This window comes from Mustela nigripes, chromosome 8 (assembly GCF_022355385.1).
Source record: "Mustela nigripes isolate SB6536 chromosome 8, MUSNIG.SB6536, whole genome shotgun sequence".
Classification (NCBI taxonomy): Eukaryota; Metazoa; Chordata; class Mammalia; order Carnivora; family Mustelidae; genus Mustela; species Mustela nigripes.
In genome coordinates, this window is record NC_081564.1 from 48,610,555 (window position 1) to 48,630,061 (window position 19,507).

The 19,507-nt window shown below is 41.6% G+C and overlaps 1 protein-coding gene across 1 annotated transcript in view; it reads right to left on the reverse strand.

Moving 5' to 3' along the window:
• Nucleotides 1-19,507, reverse strand: part of CDH2 (cadherin 2) — a 209,086-nt gene that overhangs the window by 173,348 nt on the left and 16,231 nt on the right. The window contains exon 2 of the mRNA XM_059409398.1: nt 7,306-7,417. Coding sequence (XP_059265381.1) covers nt 7,306-7,417 — 112 coding nt within the window. The remainder of the gene's footprint in view (nt 1-7,305; nt 7,418-19,507) is intronic.

The following is a 19,507-nucleotide window of genomic DNA, read 5'->3' on the forward strand; positions in this document are numbered from 1 at the left end:
ACTCAATATCAGCACTCATTAGGAAAATGTAAATCAAAACCACAAAGTGGTACCATTTTGTAGCCAGTAGGATGGCTACCATCAAAACAAGTTTTAGTGAGGAATGGAGAAAGGGAATCCTTGTATATTGCCACTGGGCATGCAAAATGGTCCAGGTGCTGTGCAAAACAGTTTGGTAGTTCCTCAAAGAGTTAGATTCAGAATTACCATGTGACCCCTCAATTCCACTCCCAGGTATATACAAAAGAAATGAAAAACAAGTACTCGAAAAGTCTACGTATACTACATGTTCATACCAGCTGTATTCTCAACAGCCAAGAGGTAAAAACATCCCAAATGTCCATCAACCAATGAATGAATAGTTTATAGACAAATTGCAAACCATATACATATTTACATACATACAATGGAGTACTAGTTGGCCATGATAAGGAATGAGGTACTGACACAGGCTACAATGGGATGAACCACCGAAACATGACTCTGAGTGAAAGAAACCAGATAAAAAAGGTTTATGGGACTGGGTGGAGGAGGAAGATTTGGGAGAAAATGCTTAAATGGATAAGGGGTTTTGCTTTTAAGTGATGAAAATGATTCAAAATGATTTGAAACTAGACAGAGGTGGTGGCTGTAAAACAATGAAATGTATAATCCATTGAATGTTTCCCTCTAAAATGGTTAAGTTTATGCTATGTGAATTTCACATCAATAACTTATTTTTTTTTTTAATATTCACAATCCAACCTCTTCTCCTACCTCTGTTGCTTTCTTCCAAGCCACCATCTTCTCTCACCGACATTATCACTAGTCTCCTGAGTGGTCTCAACATCCCCTCTTATCTCCTTTGTTTTTTCTCAACACAACAGCCAGAATGATGCTATTTTATCAGTCAGTCATGTTTTTCCTCTGCTGAAGGCCCTTTAATAGCTTTTTTACCTCCTCACAGTAAAACCCAAAGTCCTTACAGTGGTCTACAAGACCCCACACAGTGTGGCCCATTACTGCTCTAACATCATCTGACCTCATCCCTGACTACTCTGCCCCTTCTTCTAGATCCTACCACGGTCCTTGCTGCTCTTCCAACATTCCAAACACACGTCTGCCTCAGGGCCCTTGTGCTTGATGTTTACTCTATTTTGAATGCTCCTCCCCTAAATATGTACGGTTCTTGGACCATCTCCTCCAACATCGGTTCTTACTCAAATATCTCCTATGCAACGATGTTCCCCGAAACATCCTATTTAAACTGCAAAATGACACATTCTCCCTATTTCTCTTCTCTGCATTATTTTTCTGCACATTTTTTTCTGCACGTTTTCTGCACTTACAGCATCTCATATACAGTAAATTTCACGTGTTTACTATGGCTTTCCTCTATTCTCTACTAGACCTTTACTAGAGAATCCAAGGGACATTGAGAAAGGGCCTCTCTGGATCTTAGAAGGTCAGATTTTAAACCACTTGGGTGCCTGCTTGCTAATATGTCTACCTATGTGAACAGTGACTTACTTTCTTTAACACAGACCTGGTTGCAAGCTTGTGAAAGCAGGCCTCAGCTACTCCAAATCACTGAAGGCTATAAATAACTCTAAAATGACCCAAAAAAAAAAAAAAAAAAGTGACCACTCGAACTGCCTTATCTTGGTTTGCAGCAATGCACTAAGAAAGATGGACCTAAAATACATCAAAAGGGATACAAAAAATTCCCAGTTTTAAATAAAGTCTAAATGAGATGATGAAAACAAGGATGATATTTTCTTAGTTATTATGTTGATCTTATTACATACTTAATTGCTCTTAAAAAGAAAAAAAAAAAAACACAACAAAAAACTGTCATGCAGTATTAAAACAAGGTCTCCACCCCTGAGAATCCACAGGGCTGCATTTCATTTGTAACTCCTTAGAGCTTATCATAATATCCAAGAAAACAATCTCAGTACCTAGTGCCTTTTCCCACAATCATTGGAAATCAATTAAGTTCAAGTCACTAGCTAACTTTATAAATACGATGTTTATAAACCTACCTTCCAAATATTTAAAAACATTTACACATTCAGTACCCAAAAAAAAAAAAAAAAGTAAAAATAAAAAAAAAAAAAAAAAAAAAAAAAAAAAAACAAAATAAAAAAAAAAAAAAAAAAAAAGAACAGAAAAGAAAGCCAAGGTTTTCACAACAATTCCATACAAGCCTCGAACACAGTGAGCTACTTAAAATAAGGATGGCTTTCCAATTCACATACACAAGAGTACTCATTAAAAAAGTAGTGCAGGGGGCGCCTGGGTGGCTCAGTGTGTTAAGCCGCTGCCTTCCACTCAGGTCATGATCTCGGGGTCCTGGGATCGAATCCCGCATCGGGCTCTCCGCTCAGCAGGGAGCCTGCTTCCCCCTCTCTCTCTGCCTGCCTCTCTGCCTACTTGTGATTTCTCTCTGTCAAATAAATAAATAAAATCTTTAAAAAAAAAAAAGTACTGCAGGGAGACAAACCATAAGAAACTCTTAATCTCAGGAAAAAAATTGAGGGTCGCTGGTGGCGGGTGGGGTGGGGGAGGGGCAGGGTGGCAGCGTGATGGCCAGTGGGGAGGAAACGTGCAATGTGGAGTGCTGTGAATTGTGTAAGACTGATGATTCACAGACCTATACCCCTGGAGCAAATAATACATTATATGTTAATAAAAAAAATGTTTTAGAAGTAGCGCAGTTGTGAAGTCCTGCTAAACTGATAAAAAATATTTTCGTACTCTCCTCTCAAGATACCGTACACTACAGCTTCCCCAGAGCTTCTTAATGCAGACAAGCCTCAATCAGTAAGTAAACTAATCTAAATCAAATTCCCTCCAGTTGAAAATAATCATCATGTCCTGCCCAGAGTTGGTGAGTATAAATGGATTACTGAAAATATTCTTGGTAATTGCAGGTTGCTATTTATGTTGACCAGAGTTGGAGGAGTTTACTTAGTGAAATGTCTAAGCACGTAGACCACCAATGTGCAACACGCAGGAAAATCACTCTTGACATCCACACGCAAAACAGCCTGGATGCTCTTTGCAATGTCACGGTGTGGCTGTGATTTCATAGTGTCAGAGACACTGCTGGTGGCAAAATGAAAATTTATGATTGCAGTGATTTTATTTTCAGGTAAGATGCTACCATGAGAGATTTTTCTAGTTCAGCAGAGTAGAAGTTAAATACTAAAGACTAAATATTACTTTGCAGAGCCCTAAATTTTGCTACTTGTAAACAAGTAGGCACAAAATACGAATGGTGACAGTAATTGAAATGTCTTTTTTAATTACAGAGAGCTCTGGTTGCTCCATAGTCACCAATTCCCAAATATGTCTTGTGGCACACAAGTCATGGTGTGAGGTGGGAATAAGGAAGACCAGCTCTAAGATGAACTTGTCACAAGACACCTGGCCAGTTAGGCTAGCTCTCACTAGCTCTCACTCTTCCCTGGATTATACCATAATGTTTTGTTTTGTTCTTTAATCATCGCCGTCATCGGGATTAAATTAGGAATCAGAAAACCTGGGTTCTAACTCCAGATCTGCAGCTAACCATCTAAAGAGCTGTATAATCACAGGAAAAGCCTATACTCTCACTCTGAGCTCCAGTCTGCTCATCTGTAAAATGAGGGGGGTGGTAATAAATGCTTTTAAAACAGAATAGACAAATGCAAGGTAAAAAGGAGTACCTCAACATATTACAGTTGATCCTAACTTATAAAGGCAAAGGCAGAGAATACCACAGGAGGAAAAAGGAATGTTTTTCACTCCAGGGAGAAGAGGAAAATGAAAAATATTATAGAATTAAATGGTCATGAGGATGTAGAAAAGAACTAACATACGTTTAGCCTTGGAAGGAAGTGTCCCACAAAAATGTAAAAAAAAAAAAAAAAAAAAAAAAAATACTGTCAATAGTCTACGTTCCCTTTGGCCTAGTAATTCTACTTTTCAGTATATATCCCCCTAAAAAATATCCCTGAAGAAAAATCAAAGTTCTCTAAAAAAGCATCTCCATAGCAGCACTCTATGTAAGAGAGAAAAATTGGGAACAACCTGGAAGTACAAAAATAGAGGCCCAGTTAAACAAAATCTGGCTTTGCTAACAAAATGGAACGAAGGTCTACATGGCCACTTTTTAATACTGAACTATTCTCAGAAGAGTGGAAATATTCAACACGCTATCACACGAAATGTAAAGGCTGATCACAGAATACATTTGTCTTCTTTATGATTTTATAGAAGACATACCGATGACAACCGGAAGAGAAACTGGAGGGTTGGAACTAGCTCACTGGGTTCATTCTTCCTATGAAATTCATCACAGCAGCAAAGCACAAAAGGTGTGTGGGAGGAAAGGATGCTCTCCACACTCCAGCCCAGCTTTGACATTTTTCTGTTTCTTCCACATAGTGCTTCACTAACGTGACCAATACCAACTGGATATCCATCTAATGCTTAATGCATTCCAATCACTTTTCACAAAGATTATGGTGTTTTATTGTTCGATAAATAATCATCATGCATGACACCTCTAAAACAAAATGTCAGAGTTTGGAGCAAAGACTAGTGCACCAGGGGTGTATCCTATGAAACCATACTATACATATGACTGTATGCCCCTCTTCCCAAATGTCATCAGTGAGAAATCAGAGGAAGCATCAAGAGTCAGGAGCTATGATTTCAGGAGGCTTTCAGACTCTACTGTAAACTTTAATACAGTAGGGCTTACCATGAGGCAAATGCTTTAGAGGACTCTAATACATATCTTATGTCCAATTACTTCTTTCCTTAAACATCATAAATCATCAAACTTGACAAAAGGTACGCCTACATAGTACACAGTACGTACAAGGTAAATGAACTTACTGCAGTGCCCAGAATTCATGAACACAGTCCCGGCATGGTCTTTGGGGTCAGTGTATAGATGTACTAAGAACTCCAGAAAGATATAACAGGTAAAAACGTAGACTCCTTTTATTTTTTTTTATTTTTTTTTTTTAAAGATTTTATTAATTTATTTGACAGAGAGAAAGATCACAAGTAGGCGGAGAGTCAGGCAGAGAGAGAGGAGGAAGCAGGCTCCCGCTGAGCAAAGAGCCCGATGCGGGGCTCGATTCCAGGACACTGAGATCATGACCTGAGCCGAAGGCAGCGGCTTAATCCACTGAGCCACCCAGGCGCCCAAACGTAGACTCCTTTTAAAAAAATTCTCCAAAGGAAACACAACTGGGGACAACGCTCTTATAAAAAATGGATTTTTCTCAAAAGCCTGTGTGAGTCTTCTTCCTCACCCCAAAACATCTTTTTCTACTGACCAATATTTTGAACTTTATGCTTTAAGCTCTCAGATACTGGTGACCTTTCACATATTCTATGAATGATAAAGAGAAAAGTAATGGGGTGGCATGAGAGAAATAGTCTGAAAAGAAAAAAACAAAACAAAACACTTAAGGATAAAGAAGGTAACAACTGGCCATACCGAAGGATGTAATTTCTATCGGATATACTTCTCCCAATGATGGCGAGAGCACAAAGTCAAAAGTAGTTTCGACCTTTCACATTTACAACTCAAGCAAAATCCCAGCATCTAGGTTATACTAAAAACACCCTGGCAAGCCACTATGCCCAATTTCTACGCTTACCGGCATTACCTAATAGTCAGAAAACAAGTTTTCATTTGCAAAACCATCCAACGTGCCCATGTACTTCATCTTAAATCCATGGTGTCTAATGACAGACTGTGTGTTGATCTGTAACCAGCAAATTTCAACAAGGTTTTAGGAAAAGAGACTGAGAGAAAGATTTATCCATTTAAAAATGAATCTCAGAAATAAATGGCAAAAATGCAACAATTCCACTGACATTTTTTTTCCTCTAAGTTATTCTAGAAAAGCATCACTGATGCATTTTTTCCAGTATTCAAATAATATTTACTGGTCACATCGGTCCTAGGACATCATATAATAATTCACAGATTTAAAGAAAATGACAACCGTGCAGAAGAACTCCAAGACTCAAAATCTACATTTGTGATTTGATTTGAATTAAACCTTTATCATGTCAACCATCACCCACTAGATGAGCAATTCAGTGTGGAGAGAGACTAATTTAACATTTATTCATTAAAATACCATGTAATAAGGCAAGGATAGAAAGGTGTCTTAAAAAAAAAAATCAACTACAGAAAGAATACATAGGTGTAAGCAAATCACAATTAGAATAGAAATGAAGATAAAATGATAATCTTGCACTAAAGAACCTTCATAGCTAAGAGGCCATTTACATTTCAAAGTCCTCTGTCTATGGTCTTCTTAAGTATTATACCACTAAGGTTTGTCAGTGTTGCAGGGACACATTAAGGCTGTGTGGTAGAGCCCTGTGTAAATTAATTAGTTGAGGCTGCACGGATTTTCTAAAAGGAGCTCTCTAAAAGGCGTTAGAGATATGCACGATTTGTGGGGAATAACAATTTAAATACAATTCACTAATCAATTCTGCTTGCTTTCACATTTCAATGACATTTTATGTAATGATAAATAAGCCCATGAAAATACTACTAACCAAAATTTTATTTGCCTAAAGGCAAATAAATATATCTCTTTATTAGAGACAAAGGAAGGGGCTTTCAATTTTGCTTAGGATACTCCAAGTTTTATTTCAGATTTTACCGAGAGGTACTGACATGATTACCACAATGAACTTGACCCACATGTCAATGGATATGTCTATATTGGAAATTCACATATGTTAACAGCTCAATTAGCAATCTAGTAATTTCTACGAGCAGTGTCATAACAAAAATACGGATCTCATGCTCCTGCCTCAAGATTTAATCTGCTAAGGCCTTTATGATAATTTAGCTAAATGTTAAAGAACTTTGACAGGTTTTATCAAAGATAATACTATAGTAATTTCTTTATTTCTTTAATTCAAAATGCTAAGTGGATTTTTGCCATAAATAATTTCTAAAACCATTGGAATCAGATGTTTGGCACATACCCTTCAAAATAAGTAAAATGTGCGCAGAAAAATGGTAAAAATTAATTACATAATGGTTTCTACTATAAATGAAAAATGGAAGAAATCTGACGTTTTCAAGAGATTAGGATCCTTCCAATTATGTACATAAGAGATTCATAAGCTCTTCTGTAATCCTAAAATAAAGTCCCTACAGTCTCATTATAGCGATTGTGAAAAATTCCTACTTGTTATACAGTAGAGATGATTTTGAGACTTTTTAACGGCTAATTTGTTTCAAGAGCATAGACACTGTATGGACAAATACATCTTTTGAAATAGTACCATTGAGAAGAGGCTGTCCTTCATGCACATCCTGTGATAAGACTGCACTGTAAACATCTTCAGGAAATCCAGTCTTGCATAATGCGATCTCACCAGAAGCCTCTACAGACGCCTGCAACACAAGAAAAAAAATATGTGCAATGATTGCTACCTCCTTCAACTGAGAAACATTCCACTTGGCATAAAGCCTCAATTTTTCAGCTATCTTATACAAACAACCCCTTTGTTTCCGAACGGTTACAATTAGAATGTAGAGGGCAAAGGGTTAATCTTTTTGATAACTGGAGTAGAAGAAACAAATCCCACTTGTCCTGTCCAGTAAAATCCAAATAATACACATTCTAGTTTCTTCTAAAGACCACGCATTTCCATTAAAATGGGCATCGTCTCTGAAGAATGGTAAAGTGGATCGGGGGCGGGGGGCAGCCAACTAGTTTTCAGGATCCACATATCACCATCACCAACTTAACTTTTCAAGAAAAACGTATACATTAAGAATAGATTTTTACATTCTCATCCAGTCTCCAGCTATGAATTTGTTTCGATATACCAGGTTCATTAAAAGACAAAACTGCGATATACTTACTGCATGGTATAGAGTATTTTGTACCAAGTAAAACCAATCAGTCTGTATGTCTCTAATTTGGAGGGCAGGGACACATTAAAAATATAAATAAAGAGGAATACAATTATGTTCCCTTAGGAAGTCTCTCTTGCCTTTTTTTTTTTTTTTTTAATTTTATTTGACAGGCAGAGATCACAAGCAGGCAGAGAGACAGGAGGAAGCAGGCTCCCCGCCCAGCAGAGAGCCTGATGCGGGGCTCGATCCCAGGACCCTGAGATCACAACCTGAGCCAAAGGCAGAGGCTTTAACCCAATGAGCCACCCAGGCGCCCTGTCTCTTGCCATTTTTGTCTCTATTATCACATACGCAACTAACTGCCCAGTGCGGTTGTAACTTAGTCATACCAAGTGCTATGCACTTACCCCCCACAAGTCAGCTTCCCTACGTCTTCCGGCCCTACTGCCAGCATCATCGTGCTCAACAGAATTCGTGCAGCGTTTACATTAACCAAGAGGGGGATGCATACACAGGAGGAGGAGGAGTGGACACGGCTGCCAGAGGGAACGCAGTAGCTGCAGGGACAACATGAGGCGTGGTCTGCGCTGGGGAGGAGAATCAGATACTGGAAGGAAAGAAGAAGCGAAGTCCCACAAAGAAGGAAACCTGAAAGCAGGTGTCAGAGCAAACCTCACAGCTTCATAATTAAAGGCCTACCTGGATTCTGCACGAGAAGTTGTGCAAATACTAAAGTCATAAAAATCCACGCTAATCTAATATTTAAACCGTTCTTTTCTGATCTGGAAAAATAAAGAAAAAAGTCCATTTGAACTTTGCTAAATACTGTAGAGTCTTTAATCTCAAAAAAAAAAAAAAAAAAAGTATTAGGCGCAACAGTGAGAGAATAGTTCAGACCCTCCAAATTAGCAAACAATTTTAAGTCTGTTATGGGCAAGAGAGGACTGCATCTGGTCAAGGGTCCGGAGTAACCAACCCGATCGTACAGGTGTTCATGGAGCTGGTAAGGGCCCATCGGGAGTGCAGTTTGGAAAATTCTTGTAAAGATGTGGAATATACCCAGCCCATGTGCTGGGTATATTCCTGTGGAAACTCTCCTGTGGGTGCTGCAGTCAATAGTGAGGACATGTTCTCATGTCCACCACGGCATGGCTATAACAGCAGGGCCTGAAGACTACCTAAACAGCCACCACCAAAATATTCACATCACCAAAAAAAAAAAAAAAAAAAAAAAAAAAACACCCTACAGCATTAGAATGGAATGACTGCAGCTACATTCGTTCACAGGGTTATGTCTCCAAATAGTCAGTTTCTTTAACTTTCATGCAAGACTGCAAGAGAAATTTAATTCTAAATCCACCCAGGGAAGACTATTCTTCTTAGGTTAAGTTCAGAAATCTATTTATGCAACACATCAAACTCAGACCACAGACAAAGCATTCTATAACTTGGATATTGAAAAAAATCAGAAACAAAATTAAAAGCATGATTTAGTACTCCATTTGTATATGTAAAGTTTAATACAAAAGATGTGATGTTACTGACACTTATAAAGCAAGAATATCAAAATGTCCAAGGTAGTGATAAACACAGAACTGAGGACAATGGCAACCTGCCAGTGGGGTTTGGGGGGCAAGATACAAAAGGCCTCAGGGAGGGTGGTACAGGCAGGCGGCTTTGATTTTATTCATAATAACTCACTTCTTCCAGTAAAATGTGAAGATATGCACAGAAACATGGGTGCAAATTATATTATTCCTTATTTATCCTGTATGCTCTATTATTTCCTAGTAAGAAAGAAAACATTAGGGACTAAGTGAGAAGTAAGGAGGAGAGCTTCCAACACCCATCAAGTTTGGGACACTGGATGCTATTTCAATTCTTGCTAGCTGGAAATATCTAGGAATTTGCACTGGGTCCGTCCGGCAAAGAGCAGGCACTCAGTAATAAGTAAAAGCTTTTGCTTTGAGCTAACCGAAACAACTGAAGGGAACGCCCCGGTGCACCAGACAACATGGACCAATGTGTTGTAACTCTGCACTCCACTGATCGGTCAGCAGTTGGCCTACCCCCACCCCTCCAGTCCAGGCTTCTGCAGAGGGAGGCCGTGGCAGGGTTCCAGCCAAGGGTGAGTGAGAGCACAGCTCTGGAGGGGCAGCAGGGCGGATGCAAACAATGGTCAGCACGAAGTAAACCGGGGTCACATTCCAGCATGGCCATTCGGGTTAGGGCAGCGTGCTGTTGGATAAGCACCCAGAGATCCATGACGTCTAACTACTAGAGGAAAACTGGAACCTTTTCTTGATCTCCACACGGCTACTGTCTAATTTTCCTGGGAATCGCCCTAAGGTGGGAGAAGCCCCAGGAACATGCCCCTCATCCAGACCCACAGGAATGGAATTTCAAGGCCGAATGAAGTCACTGTATGTTCACTCCTTAGTTTCATCTCCAGCTTGTTTCGGAGAAGGTCATTTCAGTCTGCAACAGGTTACCCTTTGCTCAATCTTTCTGCTCAGCTTCCTCGTGGAGGAAAAATGGCCTACCTGTAAGAGGCAGCTGTGAGAATTTCTGCATTCATGTTTGCAAGGCACATCTCTAGCAAATCCTAGCTACCAATATTAAATGCTCATGGGGGTCATATATTATTTTATGATACTTTCATACTCATTTTTTACAATATTTTATTTATTTGAGAGAGAGAGAAAGCGCGCATAAGCAGGGGGAGGGTCAGAGGGAGGGAGAGAGGGGACAAGCAGACTCCCCACTGAGCTGAGCGGAAGGCAGACGCTTAACCCACTCAGCCACCCAGGCGCCCCTTCAGACTCATTTTAAATAGCTAAAACTGTTCTAAATTCTTCTTCTAAATGGATTCATAGAATAACATGCTGTTATGCTATAATGTGTTTTCTTAAAAACAAGCTCTAAAAATTACTCAACGTATGGACACATTTTTGGTTGCGGCCGCTGGGAAAGGGGGTGCCATTGGCCTTTGGTGGCTGAAGGCCAGGGTCGCTGCTCTTCAACACACAAGGCACAGGACAGAGAATGACTCAGCCCAAAGCGTCAATAGGGTCAAGAGTGAAACACCTTGTTCTTCAGCAACTCATGAAAACAGGGTGTCCATCCACCCTTTAACCACCCTCCCCCCATAGTGGGGAGTTCACTGACTTTTCAAACTGTCCTTCATAGCCTTATAGGGACATCCTCGTTTTCAGAAAACCAAAGCCGTGCCCCTGTGGCTTGCCCCAACATCGACGGATCACTCTGCCCGACCCAGGATGAGGCTCCAAAAGTTCAAAGAGAGAAACTTTCCCCTCAAAAAGTACTCTGTGGTACAAGGAGGCAGCTGTGAATCATATGCATTTTCCTAATATTTGAACAAGGCAGGGGTCAGCAAACATTTTTCTCTAAGGGGCCAGATAGTAAATATTTGAGGTTCAACAAGCCACAGTAACTCTGTTGAAATGACCAAACTTAGCGACTGCAATGCCAAAGCCCTAATAGACAATGGGAAAGGAATGAACTCGGCTCTGTTCATTCAAATAAAACTTTATAGACACTGAAATTTGAATTTCATTTAATTTTTGAGTGGCAAAAATATTTCCTTTCGACTTTCTATAAGCATTTAAAAATGTGAAAAAAACATTCTTGGCCATACAAAAATGGGCATCAGGGCTGTAGTCCGTGATCCCTGGAATGGCATGTTAAGATTTATAAACATTACTATCTCACCTGATTCTCATAAGAGCCCCTTGTTGGGGGTGGGGGAGAACGGTGAAATTATCCTCATTTTACAAATGAGCAAACAGGTCTCACTCAGAGTGGTAAAATACTCTCAAGACCCACATCCAGGAAGAGGAAGAGGCAAGATGCTAACCCTACAGTCTTTCCAAGTAGAACAAATAATTACAACACAATTCCTTCCAGAAACTTGTACTGAGTATGCATTTGCCAATAGAAACCCAACCAGACACCCTCACTGTCTTTAAGAAATTCAAGGCTTAATGCAAGTACAAAATAAAGAAGTGACTGCAATAGAAAGTGACGACCAGGAGGTAGAGACCGACAGAACCCAGGGCAGGGGTTCGGGGGCCTCCCACACAGAACCCAGGAGTGGGAAGCCATCCCAGGCGGTCACCGTTGGGCTGGAACAAGGCGGCAAGAAACAGCAGACTGCCTGGAGAATTACAATGAGTTCAGTGTCACTGGAGTCCAAGAAGCAAGGCAGGAAGTCAAAAGTTGAGGATGGAGAGTTAGACAGGGTTAGATCATAAATGGTTAGGGGCTTGGGGTTATCCTGTTGCCTATGGGGACTCGGACACAGATTTTAAGCACAGGCAGATTGCATTTGATATAGAAGTCTCTGATGCTTCGTGGGAAAATGTTGGGGGGGGCATGACAGTGACAAGTGACAGCTGGGGTACAAGTCAGGACACAGACTTGAATCAGACAGGGGCTGCAGGAAGAAGGAAGGGGCAGATTGTATCAGTATGCAGACAGTTAAAACTGAGAGGCTTAGTGAGGGCAGGGATTCTTTGGAGTGAAAGGGAGGGAGGAAGGGAAGCATGCTCTCCCCCACGTTTCCAGCTGAGTGATTGTGAACTTGGGTGGCACAAACTAAGAAAGATCATCGCAAAATTATAACACCAGGAACAAAGTGCTAAAGAAGCAGAAAAAATGGGATGATAAATCTGCCTGTAGAAATCAAAGAAGACTCCATAGCCGAAGTGACATTTAGGCTCTGTCTTTAAAGATGATTAAAAAATTTGCCAGGAGAAAGAGGAGGAAGTGGGAAAGGGCATTCCAGGCCAAAGGTGCAGCATAGACAAAGGCTTATTGATTTATATCGAGCTGGTAGACAACCCAAACAACTCCTGATCTTTTTTACCAGAAAACTATTAAGTCATGGCTTCCAGTATCTTTGCTGCTGACTTGGGGCCCCGAGAGGCAGCAATTTACATGTAACCTTACCAGATTGGATCGTGATAAAATAATAATTCCACCTAGATTTAGTCATTTCCCCACCCCTCCAGCTCTCTGCATTAAGAAGGCCTGAGACACGACAAGGTCTTCATAAAGATCCTACTCAGATACTAAAGACAGGTTGCAACACATGCCCAGACATCACCCTTCCCTCCAACCTGGAGCCCTAAGGCAGGCTTTTAAGAAGGGCTATCTGATGGGGGTCTGGGGGGCTCAGTTGGTCAGGCATCCATCTTCAGCTCAGGTCATGATCCCAGGGTCTTGGGGTTGAGTCCTCCCTTGGGAATCCCTGCTCAGCAGGGATTCTGCTTCTTCCTCTGCCTGCTGCTCCCTCTGCTTGTGCTCTCTCTCTCTGTCTCTCTGACAAATAAATAAAACCTTAAAAAAAAAAAAAAAAAAGAAAAGAAAAGAAAAAAAGAGGGGCTATCTGCTGAGCGGTGCAGAGCTCAGATTTTCAAAGTGCTAGACTTCCGTAGTTTGAATCCTACCCCATCAATTACTGTCTCTGAGACTCCAGAGACGTCACAGTTCCCCATCTGTACAATATGTACAGTAGATATGTACAATAGAGATAGCACCCACCCAGCGGGGGTGAGGATTAAATGAGATCATATGTGTACAGCACTTGGGATAGTGTCTGGCATGTGGTTCTCCAATGCATCAGCTGTCAGTAATAGTATTAACACTATGATGACAAGATAAAGCCAACCCCCGCATGTCTCCTACAGCTCAGCGGTTCCCATACTTGCTCCAGTATAGCAAGGAATCTGGAACCCTGGTCTATAATCCAGATTCTTGGAACTAAATCATGAATCACTAAAACAGAATTTCAAGACATGTGGTAGATAAACCGGTACACTTAACCAGTGCCTCCACAGCACGGGGTGGCCACACAGCCAGCCCCCATCTCCCTCCTGAAACCTCTCCGCACGCCAGGCACAGCCCACCTGCGTGCCCTAGCCTTCGAGTCCGAGAACCTAGCAACAAACAGCAATAAAGAAACAATTATTTTCCCTGGTTTTAACAATCCCATGCTGTCTCCTAGCTACCGTGTGCATGTGAAAATTGAATCTGCAAGCCATCCTTTTGTCATTACCGGTTCCAGAAATTTGCCCCAGGTCGGCATGGGGCTCTCTATTCTTTTCCCTGAAAACTATGCTTTCTTGATTTTGCTGTTGGCTTTGCTCTTAATCGGGCATGATCCTATCCCTGATCCGCCTCCACGGTTCTTCCAAGATTACAAGCGGGCAGCAAAAGTCCGCTTGGCCCACTAGGATGAAATTCATGCTGGCCGGAGGAGCGGAACTCATTCAGAGCCACCCCGCGCCGTCACACGATCAGTTCCCCTATCTTGAGATTCAATTTCCTCTTACAAGTATTTGCTCTACTCTTCCCAGGCTGAAGATCGACCTCCTTGTCTAGAAAGGACAAGAGTGTAATAGGAGTTGAGGAGGACTGCTTGCCTGTTAGGATTAGTCTATCTGTTCCAGTCCTGAACTCCCAATGACGTCACTTTTGTTCCCGTTAGAATTTCCTCCGTAGTCTCAATACTGTGAGCTTGGAAGCGCCGAGTCCACTACTCTTTCAGGTCCCTGTTATCATGATTCTTTTTTATAGTCCTCCTCGTTCACTGGCTCCGCTTTCCAATTTCCTCCAAATCACTCCTAAATCCAAGCTTTAAAATATTCTACTGAAGCCACAGTGGACGCTCAGGCCCCTGGCCTCTCCATCTTCTTCCTGATCGAGATTATCTAAGATTATTGGCTAAAAATTGCTCACCGAAAGCAGCCCAACGCTAATGGAATCTTTATCTTTTCTTTTTGCCTCTGAAGGCTGCCTAACTAAAACCTAGGCTCTCTTGCTTATCGAATTTAATCAATTGGACGTTTTCCCCCAAAGCATCAATCTCTTCATTTTTTCTTCCCTTCCAGATACACTATGGTCAGAATCTAGTAATCATTTAAGTTCTGTGAAGTAGATTATCTAATGCAGTCAACAAAGCTGGAAACTTCCTTTTTCTTTATGTGCGTCTCTTACTCTGTATGGAAATAAAGGCAGTAATGTGCACAGTGGTTAAGACTCAAGGCTCTGGAGCAAACCTACTGAGGTTTAAACCCTATCTCCACTCACTGTGTGCCCTGGGTGAGCTTCAGAAGCTGCAGAAGTTCATTTGCACCTCGGGTTCCTCTTCTCTACAACCATGCACTACTACGCTCACTGATCGAGTGCCAGCCTCACGGGACAGCTGTGAAGCAGATAAAGACCTTAAAGAGAATACCTGATTCACCACAAGACCAGGGGTAGCTATGATTATGATACTGTTGTGTTTTTTTTTTTCTGTTATGAAGACTTTTATTGCTTTGCTACATGAGTACCTGAGAAATATTTTTAAAGCATCTTATAAAGTAGGAATTCTTGGGGGGGGGGGGAGGGTGAAAACAACAACCAAATGACAAAAATGCATTAGCGTGCAAAAGAAAACAGGTGGAGGGACACGTGGGTGGCTTGGCTGGTTTATCCCAGCATCCTGGGATCGAGCCCCGTATCAGACCGAGAGCCCCGTGTTGGGCTCCCTGCTCAGTGGGAAGCCTGCTTCTCCCTCTGCCTGCTACTTTCCCTGAGTGTGCTCATTCTCTCTAGCAAATCAATCAGTAAAATCTAGAAAGAAAGAAAGAAGGAAAAAGGAAGGAAGGGAGGATGAAAGAAAGAGGCAGAGAGGAAGGAAGGAAGGAAGAAAACCAGTTGAATCCTTTCCCTAACGTGTATCTGTGAGGTGGGGGTGAGCAGTGTTGGGAAAGGAAGGGGGACAACTCTGGTAATACTTTTATTATGTGGCTAGGGTCTCCAAATGTTATATGCAAAACTAAACAACTAGTGAAGACATTTTTTAAGTGGTTAGTGGGGTACACGGTACTAAAATAATGGACTGTTCTGGACCAAGTCTGCATGACTAATTTTTCATTTCTAAATCCAATTCATCACCAGACAATTACATTTGCCAGATTCTCTACATTTCACAGGATTCCATCCATGAGGTTGGAGGCTACGTTAAGAAGATTATTCAAGAGCTGCTGCCACTCTTTAAAGATTTTTCTCTGTGTCAGCCATGCCATTGATGACGCTTTGAATTTCATATCCCTGGAAACATGCTTGAAATGTGCAGAAGTTTAACCCTGCCCTTTGATATTTTTGTTTTGCCAGGTACTACTCTGGAGGGAGAGCCCAGCATTTTGAACTGGTTAATTCTTTCTTCACTTTATGATAGAATCCAAACCAGCTTAGACGCGAGGAATCCCCGACCAAGGCCACCCACGGCGTCCTATGACCCACCTAGTAATTTCCGCCTTCACCTCTATTATATTATTAGGATGCATCCTTGAATATCTCTAGCATCAGTATTTTTATTATTCTAATTTTCATTTCTTTTAATGGCAAATAATCAAATACCAGCATCGATGCTGGCCAGGAAGCCTGACCAAAGCCGGAGACTGAACTCAAAGCCGGAGGACAACACCAGCGCACAACAGCCTGAAGGGCAGAAATCTGTGTTCCATATACAAAACGTAGTTTAGAGAGTCAACTTCTCAGGAGCTGAACCTATGAAAGCACAAACATGGAACGAGTCAAGTCCGGGGAGACCTGTGTCACCCCCATCTCGTCGGCCACGTGAGAAGAGGCATCGAGGCTTTGTGGAGTGCAATCCTGAAACACAGCCAAGAGTTGACCAAGGAGTGCCGTGGATTTAATGTGATGGGTCGCAACTCTACAAAGACTCGCGGACTGGGCTTGGGAAAAAAGAGTAGTGTTATCAAGAGGTTGTGGCTCAGGCTGCTCTGCAATTAAACTGCCAGGAGAAGCTCCACAAGTGCCCAGTGCAATTCCGTAGAGACGACTAGTCCTGGCTTACACTGATTTTGCCCCGTGAACCCATTACACTCACCAGCGATCATAAGAGGCTTACACACAATGTTCAACATGTCATCAAATAGTATATTACTTAGCCTTAGATGGTGTTTATAACCAACTGGGGAATTCATCTGACTAAATACACTGAGTATGACTGATTACTAGTATTTATGGAGTGCTTCCCACGTTCCAGGATCCACACTCCAATGCTTTCCACGCCTTATATCCCAATAATCCTCACAACAGCCCTATGAGGTAGGTACTGTAATAGGGCCATTTTGCAGCCAAGGAAGCAAACTAAAAGGAATTTGCCCTAGGTTATTTAGCTAGTCAATTTAGGGATGGCATTCAAAGCAGCACTAAATGGCTTTGGGGACCAGCCTCCCCCACTGCGAATTGGGGACAAAAACATCAGGAAGTAACCACACACGATGACACATATTACCTAACTGGCTATGGGCTGGAATTGGTCCCGTATGAATTAAGACCAAGTGACAAATCTACTTAATTCCATTGTAAACTTTTTGCTGAAACGATTCTCACATATGATTGTGAGAAGATAATGGTAAATCCTTTTAAAATAATTCCAATGTTTCTGGAAACTAGGGAAAAATAAGAGAGAAAGAGACATCAACACAAACGTGTATAAACATCTTGTTTTTTTTAAGCCACCCAAACCAAAACCCCTCCACCTCCCTCAAGCTCTTCTAAACATACATGTGGAAAATTATCAGCAAATACATATTATAGCGAGTATATGAATTTTCAGTAGGTGATACTGATGAGGAAATGATTATCGTCCATAATAGAGTCTCCGTGCACTCCCCTTACTCCAGTCTCCCTTGTATTCATCTACAATTAGGCCTGTTTCATAAAACCTGGAACATGGTTTCACTTTTTTTTTTTTTAATGGTTTCACTTTTTAAAAATGGTTACAGATATTTACAGTCCCCATAACTCTGATTTAATTTGAATAGTTGGTCATAGTGATTTATCTAATTCTAAGTCCTTGATAAGATAAACCCAACCCAATTATACCATTATTCTTGTGAGAAAATAACATTCACAGCACAGCTTCCAGAAATGTGCTGCAGTGAGACGAGGGCACTGTCAATAACATCAGAGTTCAAAGTCATTCCTGAACTCATTCCCCAAGCAGCACCCTGCCCAGTGGTGTTCTAATAGGTTAAGCAATAAAGAAGCAAACCCACGAGCCCTGCATGCTAACTCAGAGGTTACAGAGCTAATGTCATCAGTTCCGGTCTCAACTCGGGGGGCTGAAGACTGGCATTTTTTCCACCCATGGCCATGGTGAGTGATTTAAGACTGGCCTTTGGACAGTTCCACTGTGTAACCTGTGGAGGGGGAATGCTTCCTCCCCTTCCAGAAATTTCTTTCCATGTGGAAGGAATGCCGCTACCTCTTAACATTCTCACCTCTTTCCACTCCACCAGTCAGTCCTACCCTGAATGGCAGTTCTCAAAGTGTGGGCTGGGGAACACTAGGGGGTCCCCAACATCCTTCCAGGAGATGTCAAAAGGCAAAAACTCTTCTTCTAATATAATAACATTATTTGTCTTCTCACTCTCAATCTCTCACAAGTGTAAAGTGGAGTATTCCTGAGGTCAGGTGATGTGTGATACCGAAACAGAGCAAATTCAGAAGCAGACAAGCCAGACACTAAGGAGATGTACAAAAACATATAAGCAAAGGCTACCCTTCCCACTAACTTCTCTCTTCTGTTTTGGAAAATACAGCCATCTTTCATAATAACTGGTATTTATGTTACATATATAATGAGTTTAATATTTTTAAGTGAATTAAATATATTTTTTTCTCAGTTTAATTTCTAAAACGTTAAACACCAACAGAGATTACCCACATTACAAAAGCTCACTGGGGCACTCAGTAATTTTTAAGAGCGTAAGAGGATTCTAATACCAAGAAGTTTGTGAATGACTGCCCTAGAGAGAAGGATGGACTGAACTTAATCTGAAGGCTGAATTCAGAAGAACAATGTGGGCAGCTGGTGCCCAGGCCTGTCCCCTACTCCTCCCACTGGGGAGCCACAGGCCTGCAGAAAACAAGTGTGATGATCTCATTTTCCATGCTGGGAGTTCACAGATCCCCTGCAGCATTTGGGGGTTGGGGGGAGGGTGTCCAGAACTGCCTGCAACTGAGTACAAACGTTTGTGGGATTCTGGGGCTCCCTATTAGCAACAGACAAAAGCCATGCCCTCAAACCCAGCCTTTATCAGAACCGCAGGATACCCTCCTTTTCCAACTGTTGGCTCTGCTGGCTTCTATTTCACTTGGTTCAGAACTTGGTTTGGGAGGAGAGGTCCTGCTTATTGGACCCCTTCAGAGACTTGCGTTTGGTGTAGTATCTGGAGATCTTGGCAAATAATAAAAAAGGAACCCAATTCTGGGGAAGAAAATACTCATGGAGGTACCCGGTCCCTGGGTAGGGGTGAAAGGGTGTTTGACTACAGCCCTGCATGTTTTTCAACTTGGTGGTTTGCAACCTTGATTGTGCAGTGTGGCTGGTTTTTATAGTTGGGCAGGTAGCTTTTAACATCAAGAGGCTTTAATTCCTAAACCACAGGGTATTTTGATCTTGATGTGTGACCACAACTTATGGTGGTTATTCTCCAGGAAAGTGGCTGTTTACAGAGCTGGGGCCTAGAGCAGGCAGGGGGCCTCAGGGAAGGCTATCGGCCAAGGATCTCAGAA